Here is a 24,253-nt window from a genome sequence, read left to right on the forward strand (position 1 = left end):
CGGACTCCCAGTGTTGCCTCCTGTGTTTTTTGCTGTCGTGGGGGCAGCCAGTACTAGGCAGACATCTGGGCACAAGACTTAGGACAACCTGATAGGAGGAAGACGTAAACGTGAGGAAATTCTCCCTGCTAAGATTGGAAACGACAATTCTTTTCTCCCTCGAGGATACTTGCATGCTCCAGGCATCTGTATATTCTTGGAAAACTTGTACGACATCATACATTTCCATACTCAAGTCCTTGTTATGATGAGGGAGCTGAAGCCAACCCAAAACAAAGCGGAAGCTGACACCCTGCCACCACCTCCCACCCCCTACTCCTGGGCGGGACACGGGCGACACTCTACCAGGAGTCTTCCAACTATCTTAATGCCTTGCCAGAGGGAAGAACCACCTCAGCTTGATCATAGCCAGGCCTCCAGTGTCCTGAGGGTCCTCTTTAACATTAGGAAAATCCTTTTGAAACCTCCCTCGTCCTTACTTCCCCCATCTGTCACTGGTCAAGACCCCCTGTCAAGACCCTGGAGCAGCAGCTCTTTCTGCCCACGGGTCCTGTCCCCATGCTTTAATAAGACCACCTGTATGCACCAAAGTCTCAAGAATTCTTTCTTGGTTGTTGGCTCTGCACCTCACCCCCCACAAACTTCACCTATGTTCCAAAAGCACATCAGTTAGAAGCCTAGCCCAGCGCCGCATTTCGAAGCAGTTCACAAACCCTGTCCACTTCCTGCAGACCGACCTGTCCATCATCCAGTGTTCTCCCAACCCTGCGCAGCAGTGAGGAGAAAAGGGGAGTGACCAATCCCGTTGACCCAGCAGACTCTGGGTCTTATGAGAAGGAAGAGGGGAGGGGATCTTGCTAAGTGTTCAGAGAGAAACAGGATCCATGCTAAAAGTCACCCTGGGAGGAAGGGGTGGAGGGGGTTCCCGGTGTGGGAGCGTGGGGGACAATGGGAAAGCCCAGCCAGCGCTCCTGAGGGAACCGGGGCTGGGAAAGCGAGTGAGGCGTGTTTCCCGAGCAGAAAGGAACCGTGTGCTGGTTGCGAGGTGACGTGACTTCCATCATGCCCAGTGGCCTGCCTAGATGCGTGGCTTTGTTTGATGGGACCAGGACTCGGCCGCTCTCTCCAGGGCCAGTCCGGAGAAGGGTGCGCCCCGGGAAGCCGTGCCAGCACAATGGGGTCCAGGGAGGAGAGAGCACAGCTGCCCTTCTAGAGATAAGAGAGGGGAGCAAGGCCAAGCATTCGCTCTGTCCTCCAGCTGCTTGCTGTCTCCGCAGCTCATCTCTGCTTTCTGGGGAAGTAGACTTGGATGTTTCCCTTGGTCCCTGTTATGGGCTGAATGTGTACTCCCCCAAATTCACGGATTAAAGCCCTAGCCCCAGTGTGCTGACATTTGGAGGTGGGACCTTTGGAGATAATTGGATGAGGTCAGGAGGTGGGGCCCTCATGATGGGATTAGTGGGTTTGGGGGGAGAGAGAGAAAGATCTCCCTCCACCCACGTTCTGAGGAAAGGTCATGTGAATTTATAGCAAGGAGAGAGTGGTCTGCAAGCCAGGAAGAGGGCTCTCACCAGGAACTGAGTCTGTGAGCACCTTGGTGTTGACCTTCCCGGCCTCTGTAACTGTGGGAAGTGGAGATCTCCTGGTGGCTGGGGTCTGCCGTGGTTATGGCAGCGGAGCGAGGAGAGCCCCCTTTCCTTTACTCAGCACACGTTGGCTCAGTGCCTGCTGTCAGGTACTGTGCTGGGCGCTGGGGATGTAGATGTGAGAAGACAGACGGGGCAGGTGACCAGCAGCGGCATAGTCACCGGGGGTGGCACCCGTGCTTTGAAGGGCAGCGCAGGAGGAGGTCAGGCGATGGTAAGAACATCAGAGGGGCTGGGCTGCCCTACCCCGGGGGCTCAGGAAAGGTCTCCTCAGGACCCTTGTCCTGTGTAAACAGAGGCCGCCACGTCATGACCCAGAGTAGCGAACTCGAGGGAAGAAAAAATGGCCTGGAACACCAAGGCCTGGAAGCCGGAGAGCACACGGGGGAGCGGAGGCCATGAGTGGGCGCCAACGCAGGGAGCAGGTGGAGCAAGGTGGGATGGGCTCCTGACCTCACAGAATGTGGTCACCCTGTGTGAGGAAGCTAGAATTTAACCTGGGTGCCACTGGAAGGCCCAGGAAAGTTCCCTGCAGAAGAGGAACATAACGCACTTTGTAATTTTGAAAGCTCTCTCGGGCTGCCATGTGGGGATGAGACTGGGGCAGATGCCAGGATGATAGCAGCAGAGGTGACAGCAAGTGGCCTGGCCCGAGATGTAGCCTACAGGTAGAACTTACAGGACTTGCCAAGAGTCTCAAGTGAGGAAAGACAGCTGGCTTCCCCGTGAGCGGCCAGCCTAAGCGGGTGGATGCCGGGAAGGCAAGGGAAGAGAAGGCAGGGGAGGTGCTGGCAGGCCCGGGTGCCCTGTGGACCTGTGGGCTTTGAGGTGCTTGTTTGACGGCAGTCAGCAGTGAACGGCTGGAACTGGAAACCCAGGGCTGGGAGAGGCCACGTGGCGGGAGGGGAAGCGCTGAGGGCAGTTACAGCTCGAGCCGCGGGTGCTCAGCATTCAGAGGACAGCTCATCAAGTCGGAGGACCGCGTTCAGGAGAGGGAAGTGGCACAGTGGCGCAGAGCAGGAAGCTGTGAAAGGGCCAGGGACGGCCATGCCCCCTGAGACCACTGGGAGGCTCAATGAGAGGAAAACAGAACCACTGGATTTGGCGAGCTAAGAGGCAAGATGTGGCAAGAAAAGAGCAGCCTCCACGGGGACCAGGATGAGGGACCAAGTGGGGCAGTGAGGCAGAAAAGAGGCAGAACAGAGGCCTGTCTGTGGCAGCAGCCAGAAGGGGGTCTGGACAGAGGGAGAGCTTGTTTATTTTTAAGGTGGACGACAAAGCCTGCTGCAGGCCAAGGGGGGCCAATCTGTGACTGAGGGGGTTCGAGAGGGTTGTAGGAAGGCGCTCGGAACCAGGGGACCCAGAATACACGCGGAAGGAGTCCGAGAGGAGCGCGAACCTGCACCGACCCTGGAAGGGACACCATCCCAGGTGGAGGGGCAGACGGACTGGAGAACTCGGTGGCGACAGACAAGTGTTCCCTCCTGACTGCCCTCCCTTCAGAGGGAAGCCTGAGGCCAAGGTGGTAGCGGAGAAGGGAGGGAGGCGGGGCTGGGGCCGCCACCAGAGGGTCAGTATAGGTTTCTCACGTCACATGGCGCAACAGCACAGACCACATTGAAAGGGATGAAAAAAATGATTGCTTTGATTCAGTGGCCAATAACAGGAGGGCCCATCACTTACACAAGGATTTATTTCCAGGACTGTGCTTTTACTATAGATTAAAATTTAATATAATTTAATTCACATACAAAGACAACTCTGGAGGCTATCTGGATACGACACGGCCCAGGGTTGAGTGAGTAACTGAGGTCATGACACACTCAGGCCTGGGCAGATACCAGCTTGCTCATGCCGGAGAAGTAGGATTTCTCTCTTTCACTCATCACTTCAAAGTGCAGCGGCCTCCGGCAGAAGTTGCACTCGGCTGAGGAATGGGGCTTGAGCTCCAGCCCCACTCGCTTCCACGTGGCCAGCAGGTTCTCTGTGAGAGAAACCGGTTTTAACAAGTGAAGAGAGTATGTGTCCAAGAGAAACGCAAACACAGACCCACACAAGCACTCGAACACACACACTGGCGGCAGCGTTATCTTCCTAACTGTGAAAAAGCGCAAACGACCGAAATGTCCGCTGACGGATGGACACGCAGGGTGCTATACCCTCACCCAAGATTATCTGGTACGAGAGAGAGAGGATTCTGCTACCACGTGGACGGGCCCTGGACACACCGTGCCGTCCAGGAAGCCAGGCACGCAGGACCCACGCAGCGTTACGTGGAAAGCGAAGCGGGGGAACCTGCACAGGGGCAGAGAGGGGGTCAGCGGCTGACGGGCTGGGGAAGGGGAAACACGCAGCGGCTGCTTGTGGGTGTGCAGCTTCTCGGTGGGCTCATGAAAACGTTCTGGAATCAGACAGTGGTGACGGTTGCACAACACCACGACATACTTCGAGCCCATGGAACTGTACACTTTAAAAGGGTGAAATGAGGGGCGCCTGGGTGGCTCAGTCGGTTAAGCGTGATCTCGGGGTCATGAGACCAGGCTCCGTGCTCAGCAGGGTGTCAGCTTGGGATTCTCTCCCTCTCTCTCCCTCTTCCCATCCCCCCTCCCCCGACTCGCGCGCTCGCTCTCTAAAATAAATGACTCTGAAAAAAACAAAAGGGTGAAATTTGTGATATGTGAATTATATCTCAATAAGGCTGTTATAAAAATAAGTAAAAACTGGGAAACAAAACCCAACTCTGGCTTTGTTTTACACAGCTTCAGGAAGAAGTTGCTCCAACATCGTGCCACCGCACTGAAACGGAGCGTTCCTGGCAGAGCAGCCCCAAAGCCTGCAAGGCAGCAGGACCACGTCAGGGGGCCTCAGGAGGCAAAGGCAACCCGCGGCTGAGAGCAGCCCCTCCATCTCTGCCTTTAGGTTGGACGGAGGGTGCTGGGACCACAAGCCTTATAGAACACTGAACAATTACTCTTATGAGAAGAGGTTAGGTGGGGGGTTGCTTCATACACCAGAGAAACAGAGAGAAGCACAAAGCCGACCTCCAAAGGGCCAGGAGGCTTCTCTCTCCTCCCCTGCACCAGCCATTCCTGGGCATCTTTGAGTCATCCCGACAAGGGGGCCCTGGCAACAGTGGATGGATGAGCAGCGACCAGCCCCCAGAGCTTCTAAGTCGTGCCTGCACCCCCGAAGCGAATCCAACAACCCCATGTCTTTTACAGTTTCATACCATCTGAGAACATTGTTAGTCACGTGGAGAGAAGAAACGGATCTGAGTGCCTTTGACGGGCTTGAATCACACACACACGGCAAGGGCGGCACCGCAGCGCCGCAGGCACTCACCAAGGAAGTAGTTCATCATCTGTGGTGTGTGGTGAGGAGTGGGGGCAATCCGCAGGAGCTCCTCCCCCCGGGGCACCGTGGGGTAGTTGATGGCTTGGACGTAGATGTTATGTCTGCTCATTAGTTCATCACAGACTTCGGTGTTTTTAGCGGCATCTGCGACCTGTGTGATAACAGAAGATAAGGTCAGCACAGGACAGACCACCCCTTAGCAGCGGTTCTAGTGAACACGGCAGTCGGGAGGCTCAGGCTGGAGCAGCGATGCAGGCTGCCACTGCAAGGGCCCGGGAGTGCTTAGCACGGACCAGAGAACTGAGCACATTAGAAGGAGATTTCACACTGATCTCCCTCCCAGGCTTCAAGTGCGTTGCCCCCAGCCGCCCCTCCTACCCAGGGATGTGTGTAACCGTGGGAAAGAAGCAGCTTGGATTATACCAGCTATATTCATTCTACTAATTCAACTGTGACACCAACAGGGCTACCGTTTATAGCAGAAAGGGCAAGACCTATTTCGAAATTAACTGAATAAAAACCCAGACTTCAAAGCTACCCAAGTGGAGTCTTCCGGAACTTTTTAGACAGAAGCTCTTTTAAGGCTAGTGCTTGGGAGAAGGAACCTCTGCCCTAGCCTGCTGGATTCAAAGGCTTCATTCTCACTGTGAAGTCAGCCAAAGGCAGAAACAGAGCAGAGGGCCGCTGACTACAGCCCCCTGCCCCAGCAGTCACCCTGCCCCAGCCCAACTTCCGGAAGGTGTGAACCGCAACATCCCAGGTCACGTGCAGAGGCACAGCCCCCAGCACGTCCAGTCCCAGACAGGTCATTACCCGCACAGGGATGATGTGACTGGGGCAGTGGACGACCGGGAGGCCCGCATCCATGAGCATCTGCCTCATGAGCTTGACGTTGCGTTGGTGCTGGCGGCGAAGCGCCCGCCCCTCGGCGCTCTTCAGGATCCGCACCGACTCCAGGGCTCCAGCCAGCAGCATGGGCGGCAGGGAGGTGGTGAAGATGAAGCCGGCCGCGTAGGACCGCACGGTGTCGATCAGAGAACTCGTGCTGGCGATGTACCCTCCGACACAGCCAAAGGCTTTGCCTGCGAGGAGACAGCCTCATTTACTCCGGCAACAGCGCCTATATGCGCTCAGCACGGCACCTCCCAGCCTCACAGCCCTTTCCTCTTTATCCTCTCTACGTGCCCTAAGACTCAGGTCAAGGGATGCCCACCTATTTCTGAAAGGGAGAAAGTGCAGGAGGTTAGAGTCCTCCCCTAAATCACAGGACCAAGCCGGTGTCCAACAAGGACCAAGAACAGGGCCCCACACCAGTCCTGGCACTGACCGACCAGCCCCGGGTGCCTGAACAGCACGCTGCAGCCTCTCTTCCCCCGCCTTTCCCACCCGGACTCGCTGATCTGCCAGCGGGCCAGGGGCCACCTCCCACGGCGTGCACGGTGTGCCACTGGCACTGTCCTCCCACCGTGAGCATCACCCCACAGCCAGAATATAACCCAGCTAAGCCATGAGTTGTTTTGATGTGACCAGTATTATTTCCTACCGAAGTAAACACAGCACTCTGACAAGCAGCACTGCCCAGAGAAATATGAAAACTCAGAACCTGTTAGGGTTGATTTAGAGCCAAGCTCATTTCTCAATTCTCCTCAAATCCTTTTGTATAATCTACATCTCAAGTTTCAGGATTAAGACCGCAGAAGAGTCCTTCTAGATGTTAATACTGTGTTCTGTAATGAACATTCCTGGTTGAACCCCATGCAGGGCTGGGTTGGTGTTAAGCTCTTACAGTGGAAAATTTCTCTCCAGCCTGTTCCAGCACCCAGCGACTGTACCTTCATAAAGCCCACATCACAAGAGCTCTTTGAGAGAAAAGGGTTGTTTTGCTGGAATTAAGACACATGAACGAGTGCTTTCCTCCTGGCGAGGCTCTGCCCTGCAACCCCTGGGCTCTCCTGGTCTACCCAAGGTTCTCAGCACCCTGACGGTGCCGAAGGGGACACTTTTTGGCCTGCCCTTCCTTTACCAAGTGCAGGCTGTGAACGGGCATTTTAGCTAAATGTGACCTGGGTCTCCAACCGCCTTACTAAATTTGAGACCCTCAGATTTGTTTAATTCACATTTTCATCTCCCTAGAGTCCTCCCAGGCAAAGAGAATGTCTACGGTAACTGCACACAACTCATTCATCTTCTCCACAAAAATGGAGGTAGGGTCTGTTATCTCCATTATATAAGTGTCCCTACTTTTCCAAAGTTGTTATGCCACCTCACTTTTATGAGAAACCTACTTAGTACTTGTTTTCGCTAACAGGAAGAAATCTGAAGAGGAGTTTCACTTTTACGATAAAAAGTGAAAAGTGAAAACAGCCTTTGGTGGGTGGCAGCGAGCCATGACAGAGGCAAGCGTGCACCCCAAACTGTGAGAGCGGCCCCGCCAAGCCCCTGCCCCGGGAACTGCGGCCGGCACCCCAGCAGCAGGCCGCCACAGCTCTGACCTGGGTCTGTGAGCACCTGTGCCTGTGCTTTATGCCACACTGGCTTATGGAAGGTTTCAAAGGAACACTCTACTTTAGGGTAGTGGGGAAACCTATATTGGTGAGGAAGCTGAGGGGCAGAGACGAACTACCAGCCCAAGGTCACACAACTGGGGAGCGGGGCAGACAGGATTCACAGCCAGCAGGCAGCACGGCGACAGCGCCCAGCTCCGGGACACAATGCTTCTCACCCAGGAGGAGCAAATACGAAGTAGAGCTCAGTGCTTCACGACACCTGAACCTACAGGTCCTCATGAATGCTCCAGGAGAACAGCACTATATATATATATGTATATATATGTGTGTGTATATATACATATATGCATATATGTGTGTGTGTGTATATATGTATATTTTTTTAATATAAGGAAACAATTTGAAGGACAGAGAGTAAAGGCTGTCACCATAGCATGTAGCTAGAACCGGAACTACATTTGGAATGAGCTCGAATGGCAACAAAGAGTATTTCTGTCATGTGAGGCTGTGAGATTTACTTTGGTTCTGGGAGCCATGCCTCCATAATTCAAGGGATTCTGCTAAGCTGTACCACCACTGAGAAGATACAAACTCATCCAGAAAGCAGGCCAGGCTTTATAGGCCATCACCCTGACTCCTCACCTGATCCCAGCTAGCCCCTGGCCTTGTTGGGAGAATAAAATTGTAGTGCAGATTACAGAATGTGTACAGTGTACATACCAAGTGTTCCAGAAATGATGTCCATTTTGGGCATAACTCCGTCCCGATCGCCAATCCCTCCGCCTCGAGCCCCGTACAGTCCCACTGCGTGGACCTCGTCCACGAAGGTGATCGCTCCAAACTCATGCGCCACATCACACAGCTCTTCCAGTGGGCACACTGCTCCTGAGGAGAGAACACACGCTACTCTGAAGAGCTTGCTACTTCACAAATTTCTGTTTTGATAAGAGTCAGAACAAAATAACTTCTGTTCTAAGGGTATCATTTTTAATATTGGGAAAAACAATGAGCTTCCCCCAGTTTCTAGGTTATCTTGGGGTCTCAGAGCCTAGTAAAAGCCAGAATAGAAAATCTACATTCACCCAACCTATACAATAACCACCAAATACAAAATCCTAGCAGAGTAAAAAGAAATTGCAAAAACAAAATGAGCATCACACTTTCAAAGAGTCCAGGCCTAGTTTTTCATCTAAGGTTTCAGACTGGCCTCTGCTTACTTACCATCCATTGAGTGGACGGTTTCAAATGCGACAATCTTGGGGACCGACGGGTCAGATCTTTGCAGCAGTTCTCTGAGGTGGCTGACATCATTGTGGCGGAAGATGTACTTTGGCACCCGGCTGTTCCGAATCCCTTGGATCATGGAGGCATGGTTCCCAGAATCGGAGTAAATCTCACAGCCTAACATGACAAAAACAAAACCAAAACGCTACTTACTGCCATCTGCACCAAAGACAAGTTATTTCCTAGACAGGGACAATGGACTTTGCCCCGAAAGTGCTGCTTTGTCCAGTAGGAAAGATACTCCTGGCCAGTTTCTTCCTGGGAAAATCGTCAGCTAGTGCTTCTCCTTTGAGAAGGCCCACAGGTGTAGAATAACCCAATGGCAGACAACCAATCTGCTTTTAAAATCTGGCCACCTCGTGCCAAACTCCATCAAAAGATAACTACCAATGATTAAGAGAATTCGCCAAAGGATTTTCCTCGAATACAAAGCACATCTGAAACAATTAGCTTAAGGACGAGACCTTCGTTAGTATCGTCTGCCACTGCTACCTCTCACATGCAGTGAGCACTTCATGTTTCAAGAAAAAAATGCTCCCAGATACGTTCATTGCTCTTAACTGTTTTCGGTAAGTCCTCTGTGTTGTCAATATCCCTGCTATTCCTAAGAAACCCAAAAAACTCTAAGGCACCCAGGACAGGCTTCCTTACCTGGCATCATCCTAGCCAGAGTGAAGAGGGTTGAGTCATTGGCCACAAAGCACGAGGAAAACAAGAGTGCTGCATCTTTCCCATGTAAATCGGCCAGCTCCTGCTCCAGGTCCACATGGAATTTACTAGTTCCAGAAATATTTCTAGTACCACCTGCTCCAGCACCATGCTGTTTCAACGTCTCCCTTTAATTAAAAAAAAAAGGGGGGGGGCAGACAGAAAATAAACCTCATGGTTCTGGACACTATGTGAATCATTCCTCTCCCTAGGAGCTAGGACACTGAATCTTATGCTCCTCTAGCAAGTCTCTCACGGTGAAACCAGGGGCCAGAAGTTTCAACTGACTTCATCTTTAGACTAGCTGGCAGGTGTCAACACTAGGGTGTTGGTGAGGAGATCCTGACTACCTCTAGGGATCGTCAAGAACAAGTGTTTATCAGTCACTAGGTACTTAGTATTTGCAGAGTTAACTTACTACGGTGTCTTCTCTCTGACAAACAAGCTTCTCTCCAAACAACATGTGTCTCTACAGGGACATCTTGGATGGTGGTTATCTGAAGCTAAACCCTCCAGAAACTAGTCCCATAGTATTAAGAGAGATCTATTACTACACCTCAGACTGGACTCTAGCAAGCCTCCTTAGAGATTTTGGCAAGCAACCCTCTCCGGTGCCTCCAGCCATGGCGAACCTCCTGAAGCACACGAATGACGGCATCTACCACCCTTGTTACTGTCTTCCCTCCAGTGCTGCCAGATTCGTATCTTTCCATCCGCCCGTGCAAAGCGGCCTGGGGTTGCAGGCGCGCTCACTTGAGGAGTGGTAGGAAGTGAACGGACACGAGTAGTCAATGAGCTCATACACTCGAACCCTTACACACAAAGGGGCTCCACCACCTGCCCGTGAACTCTGGTCTAAAAGTCATCTGTGGATATCTTTAAAGGCTAGGAGAGTATTTTGTGATGGCACACTTTCAGCTTCTGAATATGGCCCCCATTAAAGATCCAATCCCTCTAATCATCCACGTCTTGCCAAATGACGTCGGTGGTATCTGCAAGCGGAGGGCTACTTACATGACAGCCCCGCACACTCGTGGGTGGCGACTCATTCCTAGGTAGTCATTGCTACACCAGACTGACACCTGCTTTTTGGTGATGAGAGAGTCTGAATAGTCGTCTGCCATGGGGAAGATGTGAGCCCTCCGGTTCACAGTTTTAAAAACTCGATAGGTATGGTCATTCTTTTTCTCATCAATTTTCTTCTCGAAGAAACGATCATATTGAAAAGTAGAAACAGCTAAAAACCAAACAAAAGACAGGACAGATGGATGGTTAGGAAGCACATCTGGGTTTTGGCAAAAGACCTGGGTTCCAACCCCAGCTTGGTCATCCAACAGCAGGGCGCTTCTGGACAAGTTAACGAAGTACTCATGTGAGCAAGTCATAGGACATCCTCATCTTGAGACCGTGAAGGTCTCAAATGAGACTTGGGTATGCCAATTGTTTAGCACAGAGCCAGGGCACAGAAGGCAGGTTACCAACAGGGTTCGTGCTTAGTACGGCCAAGAACACCCACCTGCACCAAAGCAAGAGACGTGGCTTCTAACTCACCATGCAATTTTGTGGTTAATCTAATGTATGTTTAAGTTAAAAACGCTCTTATGCATCAGGCAAAGAACAATGAGACCTACATTTTGGCAAGTTATCTTGAAGAAGATGGGACACTCTNTCTTCTGGTCTTTGCTTTCGCATGATATCCTGGAAGTTCTTCAGCAGTCCACTTGGCTCCCCTTCGTCAGCCTTCACACTAATTACACTGGGGTTCACTGAGGTTTGGGCAACCTCTGTAACAAAGGTAACAAGAAGAAAAGTATTCTGAGTTCATAATACTTTCCAGAAACATTGTAAAAAATGAATTACTGCCTAGTTCACCAAAAAAAGCTGATCATAACCAAAGTTAGTAGCAACTGAGTGTATGAAGCTTTTTTCCTTCTATTTTAATGGGCGACCCCTGGTGTTGTTTTGTTTTCTGAGCTACCAGACAGCTTTAATGAATATTAGAGCCCAAAGCTTTCTAATTGGTTGGCAGGTCTTCCCCACCTTCCTACTCCACCAACCCTAATCTCAGTTTTCTCCATGGAAGACGATTCTGGCCATATGCATCATTTCTGCTGGTGAGGTCTCCTGGGGACTTCTGGTGCTCTGTGGCTATCGCCACAACTGGAATTAAGATTTAATGACCATCTGTAAGACACATAGCTTGGGAGTCCTAAGACCCTCAATTACTGTGGGAACACTATTTTTTACCTTTTATCCCACCCGATGGCAGGAAAGAAACAAAGGGCAGTTGGTAACAGCTTACGCCAGCAGGGTATTTTCAGAAATGAAGCAATTACTACAAAAAGTGGTCACATCCTACGTGCACACACACCAGAAAGAAAGTCCCACATTTTTCATGCAGTCGTCTGACTGCCTATCTTGATGACCTTCCTCCTTGGCCCTAAAAGAGGAAGTTTTTTATACAAATGCTACCCTAATAATAGCTCATACATCAACTGGAAGGATCAAAAGAACCAAAAGGACCTCTTCGCTCTTCCTCCTGGTTCCAGCATGTGTTTACCTTTCCTCACGGCATGCATTTCCTGCACATCCTCCTGAAGCTCTAGACTGGCTTTGCGGAAGACGCTGCTGCCCTTCTGGCTCATCTGGGCCGCCAGGAAAGGGCATTTGCTCGCAGTGCCCTGGCTCGTGGCAAGGGACGGATGTCCAGATGGAAGCTGCGTGCCATCTGGAGTCTGCTGGGATCCGTCAGCAGCCTGCTGAACCTCGGCCTTGGCAGTTTTGTCCTCTGGGGGGTGAAATGGAAAAACCGAAGCATCAGATCTGGTTGCACAATACACAAGAAAGCCCCTGTTTCTCTTACTGCCTCAAAGACAAGCTTTATACTTACTCTCCCCCCACATTTCAGGCGCAAGTTTATTTCTATTAAGTTCTGCTAATTGAACTGTTTTCTCATCTGCCTCACTGGAAAACAATGTTCCTGAGAGGAGTTAATTGGCACGATCCAGCTATCTCTCAAAGCCATATTTCTCCCTTATAAATCCACCAAAAAGGTGTATTTTCCTAGTATCCTCTAGTTTCAGAACTCTAGCCTAGAGTTCTTGAGTTGGAGGATTCCCAGTAAATCTACCCAAAGGACACACAGCATATTTCACGAGAGGACACACTCTTGAAGGTAAATAGAAGCGTTCATACAATTTTTTTCTCCGCCAATATTTTTGAAACAGTTTCTTGACAAAGAAGCTTGCTGTTGCTTAACATATAAATTACTGATTATCTTAACAGAAGAAATTAGGATAAAAGTGGGATTTTTCAATTGTCGTCTAATAGAGTTCAAGTTATTAGTATGCTGAGAAAAATCACATCCACACGGCTCATCTACCTGCTCATCTGAGTGCATCAAAGAAGCGCGCGGACTTAACGCAGCGCCGGTAACGGAGCTTCTAGCCACAGTGACTTTCCTCTCCCCCGGAGCAAACTCATTTACCTTTCTTCTAGCAAAGGCTTACTCTGCATCATCCTGGAATACTGTGAGTCGGAGGCTAACCTTTCCTACAACTTGGGTAAGATGTCTCAATACAGTTTTTATTAAAATCTTCTAGGAAGTCAAAAAATTTGCTTTGAAGTTCATTTCATTCATTATAAAAGTAATAGACATTCACTGTGGGAAATCCAGAATCATAGTGTTCCATCCCTCAAAGAATAACCATTACAGGCATCTAGGTAAATTATCTTTTTTCCCTATGTACAAGTTTAAAAAAAGTTTTACCTATTCTGCATGTGTCTGCTTAGTTTTCCCTTTTCATTATAAAGATCTGCCTAAGCTGGTAAACAGTTTGTGAACGTCATTGGCAACGGCCGCGTGAGAGTCTACCAAGTGAACAAGCCACATTCTACTCGACTTCCTCTACGCCGGGGACAGAACCGTAGAAGAGTATTTTGATTGTTCAGTAAAAACAACAAAAACAAAACTAAATCCTAAAAGAGGAAAGAGGAAAAGAAACCCTACAAAGGATTAAATCCCTTCTGCTTACAGAAACAAAACAAAACAAAACACTCCTTTCTTACAAGAACACATCCAGAGAATACACCTGCGAGAGCCTGTAAGGTGAATTATTCTCTAGGATTAAGTGAAACCTGAAAAGCCTCATCCTCTCCTGGTACAGCCAGACCAAAACAAAAGCAAACTCTGATCTCTTTATTAAAAACAAAATTTACAAATTTACATATAAAATAAAGATACATGTGTTTAAAAAAACACTACTTAACAAATTCTGTATGATTCCATTTATTGAGTTTCCTACAGCAGGCAAATTCATAGAGACAGAAAGTAGAATGGTGTTTGCCAGGGGGTAGGGGAGGGGCATTTAGTGTTGAAGGAGCACAGCTTCAGTTTGGGATGTTGAAGCCCTCTGGAAGTTGGACGGCGGTGACAGTTGCAACATAATATGAATGTACTTAATACCACTGAACTGTACAATTGGTAAGAGATGGTAAGTTTTATGTTAAGTGCATTTTACCACAATAAAAAAATAATTTAAAAAAGAAAAAAGTCACAACTTTAAAAGCCAAAAGCTTCCACTCAATTTTGCCACAAACCTAAAACTGCTCCAAAAAGTAAAGTCTATTAATTAAAAAAAAAAAAAAAAAAAAAAAGCCAAAGGGCCAAATATTTAATGAAGGAAAGGTTAAAATAGAACATTCCAACTTTTTTTTTTTTTAAGTAGTGGGGAGCTCAATGTGGGGCTTGAACTCATGACCCTGAGATCAAGACCTGAGCTGAGATCAAGAGTCAGCCACTTCACCGACAGCCACCCAGGCGCCCCAGAACATTCCAACTTTATATTTACACGAATGAGGTACTGATGAACGCTAAAACTCCAACAGAAACCGACATGCAATCCAGAAACCTATAAGGTGCATACAGGCCACTGTCTCACTTTTAAAGATGGGAAAACGAAAGGGCCCACTTCCGGGGTTAGGATGACAATTATGAGATACTCCATGCAAAGAACCAAGCCTGGCATAGAGTAAAACCCCCTCAGTTACTGTGCCCCTCGTCACTGCTACGGACTACAAGTGCTTCTAGTCTAGTGATGAACGCAAACACTGCCACCTCCTACATTATTGCCAATGACACTTACTCTCATTAGCTGGGGGGGTTTCTTTGACCTGCTGGCAGTGTACTGCCGAAGTGGACAGGGCCCGAGGAGCTGGCTTGCCCCCAACTTCCATCATCTTAGGGCAGTTTTGGGCATAGAACAACAGAGATTTTCCTGCCTTCTGCAGAAAGGCCTGAGGCACTCGGGATAAGAATGGGCAGCGGCGAACAACAGTCTCCATGTCCGAGAGGGTACACTGATCCTAAAGAAAGACAAGGAGTGACATCAACACTTGTTAATAATCAGGCAAATACCACTGCGAGGTCACTGGGTGCAGGTGTCACCTGCAGTTTATAACAAGAGTACCCTTATACCAAGTCTCACTCAAAAATGTCTAAGGACGGCACTCATGTGGGACTCAACTAAGGAGTGGTAACCATACTCACTTCTTCTTTCATTCCCCAGCTCTACACAAAAGCACCTGCAAAGCAACTTTACCAAGTGAAGTAAATGCCGATCGATGATTAACAACCAAGGGGCTGGAACAACGAGGGACAGGTCGGGAACAGGTTTGGGAGGTCAGGGAGATGCACCGTGCAGATAAGACACCTTGGCGTACACCCAGGTGAGGTGAGGCTAGGGAAGAAGCCACTGTCATCCATCCAGGCAGAGAGGACTCACAGGGATCCTGAACTTCTGGTCCTCACAGCCCCAAATCTGAGGAAGGCACCCAGCTGGGCTCTGGGTCCCTGAGGCAAGGGTTTCCTCGAGGTCATCCTCCACAGCTCCAACAGGACAGAATTGAGAAACGAGGGGCCATAAAGAAGGGCAGGGGTAGGAGGGGACGCGGTTGGGGCTAACTGGGGAGAGGCAGGAGCTGTCAAGGGCGTTAGGTCTGGAGTTAGGTGGTGGTCCCGGGCAGGGGGAGGTCAGAGGTTATCTGGGGTCGAGGGCTTGAGAATAACGGGAAAAAGAAATTCTGAAGAAGCGGCCGGTTAAAAGGGAATGTAGAAAGGGGGCCGAACGGGGGAAACTGAAGCAGCCCAATGGGCAAAGGGTCTGGGAGATGAACGCTGACCCCAAGGAGGCGGGTGACGGGAGCAGTGGGGGATGGGGTCCTAACGACCGGGCGAGCGGGGCGCGGGCTGCCAGGACACGCGGGGGCTTTCCTGGCCGGCGCCGCACCCAGAGCGCGGGCCCTCACCTGCGCGGGGCACTGTGGAGGAGGAAGAGGAGGCGGCGGCGGCGACGGCGACGGCAGGCACCCAAGCCAAAGCGAAACAACCCGTTGCCCTTGTCGGCGAGAAGCCTCAGGCCGCGAGCGCCGTCGTCCTAATATACGGCCGGAGGGAGCGCTGCGCATGCGCTATGGGCGCGGACTGCCTTCACGCAAGCGCCCTGCGTCGCGCTCCCAGAGTAGGAAGCGCAGGACGGGGAGGGGAGGGTGAGGACCTGCGCTTTCCCGAGTCGCCTTCCCGGAGGAGTAGGGGCACGGTGTTTGATCGACGACTTTATCTTAAACCACCCCCTTCTCGCTTCCCTACTAACTGCCCTGTGCTTCAGAACGCTACGCCTCCGTGTAGGGCATAAAAGGGCAGAGTCGGAGGGGAAGTGCCACCGGAGACAACTGGAGGGTTAGGGGGCTGTAGAAATGGATCCTTGGATATAGAAGAAGGAGCGTAAAGGAGGGGGTTCCAGGCCACCGCCCCGTCGGTGACTAAGGGCTTCCCGGAAGAGGTGGGGGTGTTGTTGCCCAAGGATGGAGTGGTTCTGGGAGTGATCTGGGGGCGGGGGTGGGGGGGAAGGCTGGAGGGGGAATTCTTGGAGTGAGGAGGAGCAGAAGCGAAAGGAGACCCACCTGTGGCACTTAAGGTCTGAGACGAAGGGACATAGCGTGAGGCAGAGGAGGGGCAGGGCGGGATGGAACCGTGGACTATACAGCTCTGAGAACCTGAGGGTGGTGTGGAAGCACAGGGCCTGACACAGGGTTAGGGTTTGACACATACTATTGACGCGGGAGCAGAAGGCTAGCTGAAGACAAACCATAAGCTGACACCCTGCAACCTCGCCCCCCCCCATCTCCCACTCCTGGGTGCGACATGTGTGACATTCTTCCAGGACTCTCCCAACCATCTTAATGTAAATAACCTTGTTAGAAGGTAAAACAACCTTAACTTGACAATGGCAAGGCTGCTGGTATTTTGTAGGTCTCTTGTGGGTTGTTCCTCTTTAGCATATGAAAGTTCTTTCGAAACCTCCCTTTTCCTTCTTCCCCCCAACTCCCCGAGTATACCATCACCACTCCTCAAGACCCCTGGTGCAGCTCTTTCTGCCCACAGGTCCTGTCGCTGTGCTTTAATAAAACCACCGTTTTGCACCAAAGACATCTCAAGAATTCTTTCCTGGTCATTGGCTCCAGACTCCATCCCACTGAGCCTCACCTATGTTCCAAAACCACATCACTGTTATTTTTATTTTCGATTGCTGGCTGTCCAAAGTCCCTTGCTGGCCACCCTGGGCACCAACTGGGTGGCTCAGGACTCTATCCCAAAGTTCAGAGTTGGGCCAGGCTTCCTTTGGGTCTCCCCTAGTCCACACCTGCAGGGTAGGGTTAGGCAAACCCCTCTCAGGAATCTGGCCTCCTTGCTCCACACCCTTCCCAGCTTAAGTTGAGCTGGGTTGGCCTGGGCCTGTGCCAGGCTCAGAGCTACCCTCCTCCATTCTTGAAGAAGGGGACATCCAGGTTGCTCCTTCCCCAGCTGGGCGTTAATAAAGGGGACAAAGTCCAGAGCGATAGTGACCAAGATGTGTCCAGGTACTTCTCAATCCCCTTCCAGCCAGCTGAGAGGCAGGCAAGGTGAGTCTCCACGTGCGGAGGAGGCAGCTGGGTCCAGAGAGGCACTGGGACCAGTCCAGGGTCCAGGAAAAGGGCTCTGCCATGGGAGCGCCGGGCCCAGCTCTGCCCCATCCTCCTGAGGGGCCCTGGAAAGTGCCCAGTAGCCCAAGAGGAAGCATCAGGAAAGGTCAGCACATGGACTCAGACCCAAGAGCAGCCAGAAGTGAAAACTCAGTAAAGATGGTATTGGGTGCTTTGCCCATCTTTGGGCCTCACTTTTCTTGTCTGGGCAATGGGATCATAATCCCTGTTCTACCTGCCTCACAGAGCTGTTTGAGTGGTCAGAGGCAAAACAGAAGCAGAAAGAACTAGATTTTGGAACTAACTATGGGTTCCAAGCCTGGCTCTAAATCTTACTTGGCTTTGGGCAGGTCGCAATCTCTCTGAGGCTTGTTGTCCTCATTGTAAAGCTCTCCCAGCCCTGCCACTTGGGGTTGGCAGGAGGGTCAGGTGAAGTCATGGATTTCAGAGGCTTATTGTTTAAACCAGCAAGTCTCCAGCTCTCTGGGAGTTTCCTGTTTAATAGAGGGAAAGGTTGAGAAACAAAGAAACTCACATGGAAAGTGAAATAGAATGTTGTAAACAATTCCAGATGGAGGAGGAAGCTATTACTCCCCAGACGCTGAAGGAGGGGGGATCCCAACCACCAGGAAGGCTTCCGGAAGAGAAGGTTCCAGCTGGAAGGGTGGGTCTACATGGAACCGAGAGATTTGATAAGTGGAGCCTTGAGTGGAAAGGTCCCTGGCCTGTCCTAGGGGGGTAGTGTGAGTCAGCCCGAATAGCTGGGCTTCAGGGATGCCGCCAGAATGTGAGGTCAGGAGGTCAGACAGAGGCCGTAAAAGGGCCACAGAGATTCCGGCGTCAGGGCTCAAGACCCATCACCAGGGCACTGGTCAGAACACATATTCCCTGGCAATGTCCCTTTGATCCTGCCCTAGGAATCTACATCTTCACCAGGCCTCTCGATAATGTGGGGGTGGCATATCTTAGGGCCACATCTTGGGGAATGTTTCCTGAGCGGTTTCCAGTTTGAGACTTTGAAGGGCAAGGGCTAAAGCCATAAGTTCTAACTCTGGCTCGACCCTAAACCTGTTTTCGCCTCCGTGAAGTGAGAGTACCCCACCTGCCATGCTGAGGAGTCTGGGCGGGGCCCATTCTGGCAGAGTTGTGACCCCTTTCCTGGGTTCAGCCTTCTTCCTCTCCTCTCCCTCTCCCCTTCTTTTTCCTGCCTTCCCTCCATTCCTTGCTCCCTTTCCTCCCGTACTGCTGTCTGGCCTCCCTCAGAGCTGCGGTACAAACCCATCTTATCACCAAGCTGCTGGAGTTCAGGCAAGGTCAGACCCCATGCTGGGGCCTGGCCTCCCCCATTTCTTCCCTCCACTCCAGTCTGCGCCATCATCGTCATCATTGTCGTCACCGTCGGGGCTGCTGCACGCAGCACTCACCCGGCTGTCAAGGCAGAAGGAAAATGTCAACCCCAGCCCCAGAACTCAGCCTTTTCTACTCTGGGCCCCAGAAGCTACTTGTGGTAGTGCCCGTCTGTGAGGGTCAAGGAGCCGACGAGGGAACTTAGACAAGCTTACGGCTTTCCTCTGGGCCTTAGTTTCAATATCCATCAGGCAAAAAAAAAATCCCTCCAGCCCCCCACCCCAAGGAGATCCAGATAGACATGGCACAGTTCTTTTTAAAAAAAAATTTTTATATTTTTAAAATATTTTATTTATCCATTTGAGAGAGAGAAAGCATGCATGAGCGGGGTGGGGGGGTGCAGAGGGAGAAGGAGAAACAGACTCCCTGCTGAGCAGGGAGCCCACCCCCGCTAGGCAAGGCTGGATCCCAGGACCGCAGAGATCATGAGATCATGACTAGAGCCAGAGCTGAAGGCAGACGCTTAACCACTTAACTGACTGAGCCGGCCAGCTGCCCCTGGGGACAGTTTTGAAGATGGGCAAAACCTCCAGCCTGTGCTGCTGCTGTTTGGTGTCGCCTTGGCTGTGAGCCAGCTGTGCTCCTTGGGGTGGCTGGCAACGAGTGGGAGATCAGCCTTGCAGAATGGCTAGAGATTCTGGAAACAGCTCAGTTCTGCCCTGGAGAGTTGGAAATGTGAGCTCCAGGGTTTACAGTAATAGGGTCCAAGAATTACCATAGGAAATGGAATTTAAGGGTTGGGCAGGGTAGGAAGGTCCTGAAGTCCCCAATGCCTGTCTTGTGTAGGCCCTTCCTTTGGAACCCTCTTAGGCTCTGGCCCACAGGGGACAGGTCTGGGCCTGGGTTTGTAAAGACAGCTTTGGAGCAAGGAGTGGGTTCTGACCAGCTAGGGGAGAAAGGGGCTAGGTTGGGGCAAAGCCGTCAAATCCTCCAGGTGTGTGTATCAGGGGGAATTGTACACAGGAAATAGCATCACCCCCCAAAGAGCAAACACTATTCTCCCAGAAAGCCCCAGAGGACACCTGAACCTAGTCTTCTAGGATAGAACCCACAAACTGTGGTCCAGACATGTTCTCTTTGACCCACACAGTGCTTTTTAAAAATGTGAATTAGTTGTCAACATTCAACAGTCAGGAGATGGTGAAAGTGAAAGATTTCCAACTCCTCTGGAGGGATCAGTAGGCCTGGAGCCCATGAGCTGGCCCAGGTGGATGTGTTCTGTCCAGTTCTCTACCAGCCCTCCCGTCAGTGGGTCCCCAACCCTAAGGATATGTGTCATCTAAGCAATGACATACGTTTGCTCTGTAGGCACCAGAGTGTGTGTCTGCAGCCGTGATGCATTTGAGAGCTAGGGTGACTAAGGCCCAGGGAGGCGGGAGGACTCAAGGTCATGTAGCAAGTGAGGTTTGGGCTGTGAGGGGACCCAGGTGTCCTGCCTTCTAGGCCGTACACTGGGCTCTTCCACCCTCACGGCCTCTAGGGGACGGTCTGAGGCAGGGGGTTAGGGGAAGGATCGGGCTGGCTGTGAGGGGCTTTCTGGAAGGGACTGACCAAGAGGTGGGTTCCCTGGTGCTTGTCCTCCTTCATACCCACCCCCCCAGCTCCTGCATGTGGATCAGGACAGGGCAGGCCCCTCGAGGTGCTGGGCTGGTGATGGGTAGCAGGCTGAGCCCCCGCTCCTCTGGCCCATGTTGGAACCTCCTTCCCTGCCCTCCTGGGCTGCTGCCGAGACAGACGCTAGGAAAGTAGCTATGTTTGAGGCTATGACCAGTGTGGGCAAGGCTGCTGGGACAGAGAATGGCAGGGAGGGAGACCCACCTCAAAGCCGGAGCCTGGTGTCAGAGCGACAGGCAGCTAGGCTGAGGGGTGCCCAGTGAAGGCTCGAGGGGGCTGGTGCGGAGGAGGGACATCAGGAGGCCAGGGAGGCTGGGGCTAGGCAGAAGAAGGAGGAGGAGTGTGGTGGAGGCTGGGGGGAGAGTGGAGTCCCAACCAACGGCTGCCAGAATCCCCCTGTTATCAACAATGTGATGACCAACCAAGACCAGGCCCTTCATTTCTCGCTGGCCCCGGAGGCATTTAAAGGCCTGCCCTGGGCCTCTTCTGTCCAGACATCGGGGAGCTGGACCAAAGGAGGAGGAATGGGGAAAGAGTGAGTGAGGCTCAGAGAAGTGGTACTGGGTCGACAGGCGTAACTAGGGGAAGGCCAGGGAAGAGAATAATACAGCAAACAAGGCAGCAAGAACAGCTCTATTCAACGTTCTGTCCTGATGCTGTGATTATATGCACAACCTCGGCTCCCCTTGGAGCAGCCCTACAGGTCAGTGGAATGACAAGCCCCACGCATGGGGCAGAAGCTCAGAATGGTTAAGTAGCCTGCCCAGTTCACACAGCCAGCCAGCGGAGAGCATGGCTCACCTGGCGGCCTTGCACTTTCTGGTCTACTGCTCCACCCCCAGGAGGATGAGGCAGCTGGGAGGAGACTGGGACTGTGTCAGCGGTCAAGGTCTGAGTGGAAGCTCCTCTCTACTTCCAGGACTTAGGTCTAGTGTGGGTAGGCAGATGGGAGTGCCAGCCAAGGAACCCGCCAGCCTGACTCATAGGAGTCACCTATTGCAGGGACCTCTGGGCAGCCAGCCATGGCCTCAGGGTCCTTCCAGAACCCACACCCTCGTGGACACTGCATTCCCTCTCTATCCCCTGCACCTGGGTCTGTGGCTCTGGGCCCAGAAGCATTGCACTGGGGCTCACGGCCTGGCAGAGGCCTCCTCCTTCCTTCCTCTCTCTTTGGGGCACCTGGAAGGAGGAAAGGGGGCCCTGGCTACAGGTTTTCTCTCCCGTACTCTAGAACTCGCCTCCTTTCTGCCTCCTCTCCCAGACCCCCAGCCCTCTCCAGCCTCCTTCAGTGCTAACAGCAATCCCTAAGAGCAGCTCCTGCCTTGCTGAGTTCTGCCTCGGCCTGGCACTCGTGCGTGTCTCCGCATCTAATTCCCACGTGTGCCTCCAAGTGGCAATGAGCAGCCCCATTCTTCGGGAGTGGAGGCAGGCTGGTGTTCGGATCCCAGCTCCGCTCTCTGTGTGCTCCCTGGCCTTCAGCCGATGGCACAGCCTCTCTGGGCTTCCATTCCCTCACGCACAAAAAGGGAGTGGTACTTTCTGTGATGGTTGAATGTTATGTGTCCCCTTGACCAGGCCACGTAGGTGGGCCTCGTACAGGTTTCCGGCCTGCTGGCCTGCCCTCCATGTTTCAGATTTGCTAGCCTCCACTGCCCTGTGAGTCAATTCCTTAAAATGAAATACATTTCTCTCTCCACATATCTACATCTATTCACTGGCTCTGTCTCTGTGGAGAAGCCCGACTGATACAGCTGCTACCTGCGAGGTTGACACGGGGACGCCGCCTCCCTGCTGGGGGGCGGGATCAGCCCCGGAACAGCACGCAGTTCGCGCTAACTGGTGACTATGGATGAGGGAACTGAGGCTTGGAAAAGTGACTTGTCCCAAGTGTCAGAGCTGGGGTCAGTGTTAGAGCCACTCCTAACTTCCGACCTCTTTCAATGTGTCTTCGCCCAGTCACCCTCCTTCTTGCCAAGAACCTCGGGTGGAGGGGCCCAAGGGGCCACTGGTGGCTCCCTTTCTTCAGGGGTTCGCTTGGGGTTGAACGAAAGCCCTCAGGTCCTGGTGGAGGAGGTGAGACCAGAGGCACTGTTGGGGCCCGGCTGGGATTGAGTTAACAGGTTCTTGGGCAAGACTAGCCGGCTTGTGACATGCCGACATTCACCAGCCCCCGAACTGCTGTGGCCCTGTGGTGGCCTTTGGAGTGGTTGGAGTGAGATCAGCACAGGAGTGATGGCCAAATAACCACCCCTTCACTTTGGGGAAGGCTTCTCAGCCCCACCTCCACCCTGCAGACCTAGCAAGCTAGTCCCTTTGCAGCATGCACTTGGGGTTGGCAGCTCAGGGGCCCACAGGGCCAGATGGGGGAGGGCAGTGGGTGCCTTCGGCCTTCCTCCATCTCAGCCTTGCTCACTGTCATCCCCAGGAACACAGCCTAGTATGGCCAGGCCTTCTTCCCCTTTCTCAAGAAAAGCCTCACATCCAGATTTTTATGTGAACACTTAGAATTCTTATATTTTTAAATGACAAAAACTTATTTGTGTACATAATATTTGTATATGGCTAAAATGCAAATAGTAAGATGGGGTAAACAAAGAAATTTCCCTCATCCGGGTCTGTCCCAGGCACAGTTACTGTTCCCAAGTTCTCATGGGTCCTTCCAGAAAGATCTTGCTCAATCATTCATTGATTGCCTATTTTAAATGAGCTCCATTTATAAAACATATTCCTCTCTGTTCCTTGCTTTTTGTATTTCACACTACAGCTTGGAGAGGGCCCCATAGTGAGGAGAGACTGTTTATGGCTACACAGTACCCCACGGCACTGATGTTCCTGCTTCACTGGCCTAGCTCCTCACCAGTCCTCTGGTGATTTCCAGTAGGTTGCTCCTACAAATTCTTTTTTTTTTTTTAAAGATTTTATTTATTTATTTGACAGAAATAGAGACAGCCAGTGAGAGAGGTAACACAAGCAGGGGGAGTGGGAGAGGAAGAAGCAGGCTCCCAGTGGAGGAGCCTGATGTGGGGCTCGATCCCAGAATGCCGGGATCACGCCCTGAGCCATGACGTTAAGGCAGACGCTTAACGACTGAGCCACTCAGGCGCCCCTCTCCTACAAATTTGTGAACAGACTTCCTTGTATGGGGGTGTGGGACATTTAGAAAGGAAATCGCTAGGTCACAGGTCAAAATCTTTGATTCCAGCATCGTTTTTTCTTCTCATATTGACTTGCATGTGTTCTTGTAATAAACAGCCTCAGACCCTTGATGAAGTGAGGTGGCTTTCAGGAAATGTGTAAATAGGTTTATTTATTCAGCAAATACTTACTGTGCAGCGACTAGGTGTTAAGACAGAACGAGGCAGGTGTAGTCCTATTCCATGGGATGGTCTAGTGGGGGAAACTATATATACGTATACGTATTATATTTACTATATAGACTATATCTATATTAAATACGAGCCCATGCAAACGTGATCACAGAGTGAGCGCTCACTGCTCAGGTGAGTGAGTGCTCACTGCTCAGGGACTGCTTTACTGGGGGGCTTGAGGAGACCTCTCTGAGAAGGGGTGTCCAAGGTGAGTCCTGGTGCATGAGAAGGAGCCAACCAGGTGATGACTCGGGGTGGAGCAGGCCAGGCAGGGAAATTCATGCCCTTGGCCACCTCCAGCTCTGGCCAATGCACTTTATAACATGGGAAGTTGGGAACACCAGGC

General features: G+C 51.7%; 1 protein-coding gene across 1 annotated transcript; it reads right to left on the reverse strand.

Moving 5' to 3' along the window:
* Positions 1-3,321: 3,321 nt before the first annotated feature.
* On the reverse strand, positions 3,322-15,959 carry ALAS1 (5'-aminolevulinate synthase 1). Its single transcript, XM_008703704.2, has 11 exons — positions 15,806-15,959; positions 14,644-14,863; positions 12,060-12,287; positions 11,131-11,283; positions 10,514-10,736; positions 9,443-9,627; positions 8,729-8,908; positions 8,228-8,392; positions 5,814-6,082; positions 4,989-5,151; positions 3,322-3,630 (listed from the first exon to the last, which is right to left on the reverse strand). Exons 2-11 carry the CDS (start codon positions 14,840-14,842, stop codon positions 3,470-3,472), a joined length of 1,926 nt encoding a protein of 641 aa, XP_008701926.2. The 5' UTR covers positions 14,843-14,863; positions 15,806-15,959; the 3' UTR covers positions 3,322-3,469.
* Positions 15,960-24,253: the final 8,294 nt, after the last annotated feature.

This window comes from Ursus maritimus, unplaced genomic scaffold (genome assembly GCF_017311325.1).
Source record: "Ursus maritimus isolate PB19 unplaced genomic scaffold, ASM1731132v1 scaffold_14, whole genome shotgun sequence".
In the NCBI taxonomy this organism is placed as follows: Eukaryota; Metazoa; Chordata; class Mammalia; order Carnivora; family Ursidae; genus Ursus; species Ursus maritimus.